Genomic DNA, 7,471 nt, shown 5'->3' on the forward strand with positions numbered 1-7,471 from the left:
ACATTTCTTGACTAGGCCAACCAGATCCACCCAGACTGATTTTGGTTTGGTTCTTGACAGTACAAAAGTGCTCTATTTGTGATAGAATTTAGTTTGACAAGTCAAGTGTCACTGCAAGTATTCAGGGGGATATAATCCAAACCAGTCTTGAGCTGAGACTAACTTTGGAACTGAAAAAATGACATCTTATCAAAGTTATCACAAATATAGAGCATCTATCAATGTTAACAGCTCTTGATCAGGCAGGCAAGCCAGTTTTTGATTGTGGGAAATTCCATGGCAAAGGAAATGTAAAGGTACCGTACATGTCTGGATACTTGGGTCTTAATTTGATTTTCTAATATTGAATCCTGTTAGTTCTGCTGCACTGAGCCACATTGGAGGTTGGAGTTGTGTTGAGGGACAGTAACATTCAATATTGAGGTATTTTTCTGGAGATTCATCACCATGGTAGATATTGATACCAGCAAAAAACTTGGTTGCAGCTGTACAACTCAATGAAATTTGCCAGCTTAATTGTAATTTAAAGTGAAATTCTACCGGTATTAACTTTTTCTAATCTACAGTAATCTGCAAAAGCACTCTCCAAAAGACATTAGACATTAAGCACCCCAGAAGTACTACAAGTAAGAACTACCGGTGTGCTGATTTCCCCTCAATGCCTATGGTGCAGTAGTGGCTTAATAAGACATACATGTACATGTACACATGGTAGAGGTTAAGCTCAGCTAGTGTAGGGCAGCCGAATGTTTGCTTCAAAGTAGTAATAATCATGAAATTGGCAATGCTACTTTTAGCTAACATGACAATATTGTAAAAATGGATATTGCCATTAGCAATTAGCATATTAGCTCATTGACTCCCAAAGCATGCCATTATGGTCTTACTGAAACAGGAAAAAAGGGTTGGGGTTAGGGTCAAACACATCAGTATGCATTGTGCAAAATTTTGATGTTGAACTGTCATGCATATGTACATGATTCAGAGTTGATTGATGTCGCTACTTGAAATGTTTACATTCGTATGTCATTTATTGAAGGAAGTTTGCACTTCTGCATTTTTGGTCATGATTCTTCTATTTTGTAATAGAAGATACCTTGAGGGATACCAACACACATGTACTGAAGGACATGAATTCAGTATCTTCATTTGCAAACATTTGATATCTTACTGAGTGTCAGGGTGGTTCACAGACACATGTACATGTATGTCATATATGTACACTGTACTTGTGTACATGTATGTAGAATTAAGAATAACCAACAGCTTTGTCCTAAGAAGCAGAATGAATTGTACACATTGCAAAGCTGCTCTTCAGTCAGCATAGTTTCTGTCATGTCATCAAGTGTTACTTATGCCTAGTTTGTTCATTGTAGAAGATAGTTAACCTCCATGTATGAGCCTTGAGCTTGACCAAGAGAGGGTGCAATTTTCTTAACAACAGAGATTCCCTTGGTCAGAACTGAACTTCGCTGGTTCATGAACGACTATAATATGCACTCTATTATGCTCGCATCTCCACCAATAAAATGAACACTCCTGACCACTATGGCTTTTTCTACCGATGATGCGGTGCTTCTGCTCATGGCTGATAGATAGGAACATGTACTTGCCGACCTGTATATTTTGGTGCCTTAACATGCATGCACCATAACAGTTCTATAACCATTTTCAGTCTTCAAGTCAATATTAACTGAACTACTAAATTCTCAATTCCACAACTGTTCAATATGTTGAAACAAGTTTAATTTCATTACAAAAATGTAAACACATTTTGAATTACATTGTACTATGACTACATTTAGTAATCACGTGCAATCTTTTGCTAAAATGTTGTGAAACAGAGGCAGCCAACAAGGAAGATAAATGTGCTTACGTGTAGTGAAGGGGTGCAGTAGAAAAACAAGTGGTTTGAAAGCGACTACTTGCCAAGGAACAATTGCTGAGCCACCAGGATTTGAGGACTAAGCTTTGGAGTTGTGATTCTTCTTCACTGATCAGTGTGCTGTAGATATTCAAAATGACTTCCTCATCCGAGCCCATTGAAATGCTTTTGTGTCTGGATTATCTGCCCCTTCTGTCTTTGTTCTGCCTTAAGCTTTAGATATCTCTTAACCTTGAAGTAAACTAGTAGGGATAAAGACTAAAGATGGAAGTTACATTTTGAACAATGGTGTCAATGTGATATTAGTACCGCTGTCTCTCATCAACCAATGAAATAACATTTCTGTTTATCAAGTATTTAAAGAACTATTTTTGAGATGAAACTTTGTACATGTACATTTGTGAACAGTATGATGTACTGGTATATTTGGTTGATTTCACATAGTGTCTTGATAATGCTATTCAGTTGTGTTGTGTGATTTTGTAGATATCCTGTATTAACATTCAAAATTTTCTTAGTACAAACTTTAGTACAGTCTACTACTGAATTTATGATTATGTGAACAGCATTAACTTCAGTATGTAAAGCCACCTCTACATTATCATTAATACACTTTTTTTAAGTGTGTATGCAAGGGAAGACCAGCTCTTGTTCCCCATGAGCCAGGTACTGTGTATGTGCTAAATGTGCTTGTGACATCATTCTAATGCACCATGATTTTTGTTCGGTTTTGAGTTGCAGTTTTGTTACATTTACTCAAATGTTAATACTGTCAGTTCTTCAGAATCAAACACTGTCAAAGTTTGCATGTACATGGACATGCACAATCTCTGTTTGCCTTTTCCAATAAATACATGTAGTTCCATGGAAAGGATATTACATCACATCAGCTTTAAGGCATTTTAAAGATAAGTGAAATCATGTGACAGATTAAAGGAATTTTTTAATCTTTGAAATCTGGCATTTCTTTTAGTGATGTGGGGCAAACCTTGTTTGAAAATTGGTGAGACATAACATGGCGACAGATTGTCATTTTACACTTTCTCATCGGGCAATATCACGACGAGCATTATGGGTTGTGTAAAAGCCCCAAAGCTGTGTCATTTTGGTTAAATACAAATGTAGGTTTCACTAATGTAAGGTACATGTATTCTTGGGTTCAGACACATGCATGCACATTATGTTGGACTTTAGTGCACATATGTCAGACACATGTAAATCACGGCTGTTGATTGGTCAGAAAACAGTGGGATGGGGCTTAATGGATTGAATTATTGTCATTGAGATGTACATGTACATGTCCTGGGATTTATTGACTGTCAGTAGTAGAGTTTGTGATTTTATGGCTGCAGACTAGAAAAGTGTGATCTGGAAGCAGTATTATTCAAGGAAGATTTAGGTACATTCATTTGTACGTGTATTGTATGAACATAATATTATACTGGTAGTATAAATGCATGTACCGTAGATTAAGTGGATCTGAATTCCATTTCATTTGATATTTAGACTCAGCTTATATTCAGTCCCAAAGGGTCAAGAGTTTGGCTGTATTGCACAGCGATCAATGTACATGTACATGTACTGGTATGTGTACATGTACAGTAATTGATAAACAGATGGATTCCTTATGTACCAGTAGCATCATTTCATGAATAAAGTGAGTGTGTTGCATGTTAAAGGATATCAGGAAATTGGCAGTAATTTTCATGTATTCTTTCACCTCTTGTTAATTTGCAGTTGATTGCAGAGCGTATTGAACCTAGATAGAGATGAACATTGAGAATGTTCATTGTTTTAAATGATCTAAAGAACGGCTAGAAACTTTAACTTCAAGTCCATGTAACTTGTTTCCGTTTTTTTGCAGTGATAAATTTACCAGGTTTTGCCAGTGGAAAAATGTAGAGCTAAACATAAATGTAAGTATAGTATAGCTTCCTGTTGCCCATTAGGCTTGTTTATTTTATTTCCTTGTGGTCTCTTTGCACATTATAGTTTTTTCTTGATGTTTAAAACTGTCCTTGTAATGAAAACGTCCTTTCAGTCAATTTCTTTGTTCAGCTGTACATGGAAGCAGTTGGTTGTCTGTATAGTTTATTTGATGACTTGTTGGTTAATTTTGGCCTGTTGGACATCATTGCTTACCCTGTCCCCTATTTTGTTCACCCATACTCCATTCAGTCGTGCCTGGCCCTCTCCTGTCCTAACCTGTCCCATTGCTCTGTCTCATTCACCCTACCCTATCTTGTCTTGCCTCACTGCGTCTAGCTCTACCATGCCCTGCCGAGCTTTTCCCTGGTCTGTCTCATCCACCCTACCTTATCTTGTCTTGCCTCACTGCGTCTAGCTCTACCATGCCCTGCCTAGCCTTTCCCTGGTCTGTCTCATCCACCCTACCCTATCTTGTCTTGCCTCACTGTGTCTAGCTCTACCATGCCCTGCCTAGCCTTTCCCACTGAGTCTCATCCACCCTACCCTATTTTGTCTTACCTCATTGCTTCTTGCTATACCCTACCCTGCCTAGCCATTCCCTGCTCTGTCTCATCTATCCATCCATCCATCCTACTTTATGTATATTTTGTACTTTGCCTTGCTCCTCAAGTCCAATCCCGTGCTACCCTGCACTACCCTGACCTACTGTGTGCTTTCCTGCCCTTCAGTACTGTCTCATCTATCCTACCCTGTTGTGTCTTGCCTCTGTCCTAGTCCAACTGTGCCCTGTCCTGTACCTCTGATCTTGGAAAAATTCCAAGGTTTGAAAAATACATCTGCAAAGGTGCATGTATATGAACATTAAATTTCCTACAATTTTAAAAGGGTGCATATGTAATCTACATGTATTGTCTTCTTGTTTTCTTTTACTCTTGACTTTGCTAGCCCTTCCTTTTTGGAATATATCATGTGTAGCACTTGCTGTAATACTTATAATATTCATTTATCCTCTCCTACCAGCTAACAATGAATGACTTCAGTGTACACAGAATAATAGGAAGAGGGGGCTTTGGAGAGGTATACGGTTGTCGGAAAGCAGACACTGGCAAAATGTAAGAAGTTTGGAGTCGGTGAAATATTAATAAAGTTGTTATTTAAATTATTTGAGTTTTTGAAAATGTCAGTGTAAAGCCATTTTTCCAGTTGAACCTTTCCTCCATGGCCATGCAGGAACATACTGCGACATCCCTTTATGTCAGTCTTCCATGCATTCCCACTTGGACTTTTTAACTGTAATGGAACATTTATTTGCTGTGCAAGACTAGCTGAAAGTCACATATTCTGAGCGCTGTGCAATTCACATTTAACTCGAGCTGGATATGACAAAATTGGCAAAATTTTACAAACATATGACAAATCTGCAACCTTTTAAGTGGCAGTTGAACAAGATATACACATAGATGATTGTATATCTTGCACCGCGTACACGTACTGTTTGTGTGCGCCATATGCTTTTGTGCAATATGCAAGGAGACAGGGAACCATACAACCATTTTTGCATGCCCACTGTCAGTCTCTGTGCAGCAGTGAGCTGTCCAGAGGATTAGGTAAATATACATCATGGAAATATTCCAATTGGACTTTTTAGCGGCCCTGCTAATTTACTGTGACTGCGCAGAAATCTTGCGCGACCATTTTTGGCCTGGTAGTTTTACATGACAATTGCCGTAAGTTGACAGGGGCATCAGTTTACTGTGTGTCCCCATTGGATTTAATTTTGTTATTCTACAGGAAAGTTGCTGTAGATTAACCAAAAAGGTCCAATCTGAACACGGCTAAGTTCTAATTTCTTCCACAGCTTACACCTATACTTATTTCCCTGTAAATTCACTTTTACTTTACTGTAAGAAGCATGAAATCTGCCCCACTTTAGTGCATAAGTCTTCACAACCTTGGTGTGGAATCAGTGTGATTAACTGATTCTTGTGACATGTACGAGTACCCTACGTATGTGACTCTACAAGTAAAAAGCTAAGGATCAGTCCTTGTCAAATTGCTGATAGTAATTTGGAAACCTTCCCAACTTAAATTTGTGCCCTGCTTAGACCAAATTTCCCAGAAATGTGTAACGTGATTGCATTTGGGTAGAGAGTCAGACACCAAACTTGCTAAATTCGAAGGAAAAGGTTTTCACAATTGACAGTGAGTGTCAATTCAAGTGGGAAGTTAGACTTCATGCATATGAAAATAACGGGAAAAAATTTTCCTTGTTTTTGTTTAATTTTGTGAATGTCTAAAATCACAGCAAAAGCCCCGGGAAATGAATAGATGTACATGTACTGGTACATGTTCATGGGTAAAGATTTATCTCCATTTAAAGGTTAGGCCTACAGTTTGATTGGAGAGTACTAGATGAAGATACATGTAATGTCCCTCTTTTTCAGGTATGCAATGAAATGCTTGGATAAGAAGAGGATCAAGATGAAACAGGGAGAATCTCTTGCACTCAATGAACGCATCATGCTATCCTTAGTCAGTGAGGTAAAGCAGACCAATAATATTACTTCTTAGCTTCATCTAATGAATTAGATAAAAATGCCATTTTGAGGGCTCATGTGATAAATTGGACATTGTTCAGTGATTCTGCTCATTGAATTGATGCCTTACTAAAAATCGAGCGTGATATGTACTCAAAACCATGTTACTGAACATCACAGATTGTGTTAAGTTTTGTATGGTTTTAATTTGCTACATTTCAATATTTGTCATCAGCGAAAAGAAAACATGTTATTTTATTTTACAGACTGATAGTCCATCTTTTGTGCAGTGTGTTTTATATGGTTTTGTTTTGTTGGGTTTAACATGAATTTGTCAAGATTTAGTATGAATTTTGTATTTTTCCATTTTACAGAATGATAGCCCATTCATTGTGTGCATGACATATGCATTCCAGACTCCAGACAAGCTGTGCTTTATTCTTGATCTCATGAATGGTATGTTAATTACAGATATTGTCCATTTCACAGACTAGCAAACATGTACCTTTTAAGGTTTGTACCCATATGCTATATCAATTGTCTTTCTTCAAGTAAGTTTGAAGAGAAAAGTGTTATGAAATACAAGCAGAAATTTGGGCACGTACATCCATGTCCAAAGACAATATCATCCTCTCATTTCTACACACAGCAATAAATTTTTGTAAAAAGTCTCTGTGATGGCTAATTCCAAAAATTAGGGGTCCAGTTTTTTCGTATCCCTGTCACATCTGTGACATGATCTTGTAAGTTCAGAACACATTTTCTAATTGCCAAGAGTGATAAATCAATGCAAATTACCTGCCAAACAAATAGTCATAGTTTGAAATCAATTCAGGTGATATTTCCATATCAAATAATGAAGGTCAGATGTAACAGAGACACGAAAATGTCACACTTTTGGACCCCTAATTTCTGGAATTACCCACATGTAAAAGACAACTTCCAAGTATGCAGTGACGTCAACCAGTCCCCCAAGTCGTCTAATTTATCTAATTTGGTTTGCTTGAATGGTATAGATGATGAGAAGGGTAATTTCTCCAAATGTTGACCAGTTGGTTAGAGCACTGTGATCTAGACTGTTTTACCTACATGTACAGTACTTGTTCGGACTCTTTACTAC

At 37.6% G+C, this 7,471-nt stretch overlaps 1 protein-coding gene across 1 annotated transcript in view; it reads left to right on the plus strand.

Moving 5' to 3' along the window:
- LOC110987558 (G protein-coupled receptor kinase 3-like) overlaps positions 1 to 6,845 on the plus strand; it is a 48,764-nt gene extending 41,919 nt beyond the window's left edge. The window contains exons 7-10 of the mRNA XM_087141140.1: positions 3,750 to 3,801; positions 4,835 to 4,926; positions 6,259 to 6,355; positions 6,726 to 6,845. Of these exons, the coding sequence (XP_086997266.1) occupies positions 3,750 to 3,801; positions 4,835 to 4,926; positions 6,259 to 6,355; positions 6,726 to 6,845 (361 nt within the window). The remainder of the gene's footprint in view (positions 1 to 3,749; positions 3,802 to 4,834; positions 4,927 to 6,258; positions 6,356 to 6,725) is intronic.
- The last annotated feature ends 626 nt before the right edge of the window (positions 6,846 to 7,471 follow it).

Source organism: Acanthaster planci, linkage group LG09 (genome assembly GCF_054643075.1).
Source record: "Acanthaster planci isolate LZ-2023a linkage group LG09, COTS_SCS, whole genome shotgun sequence".
Lineage (NCBI taxonomy): Eukaryota > Metazoa > Echinodermata > Asteroidea > Valvatida > Acanthasteridae > Acanthaster > Acanthaster planci.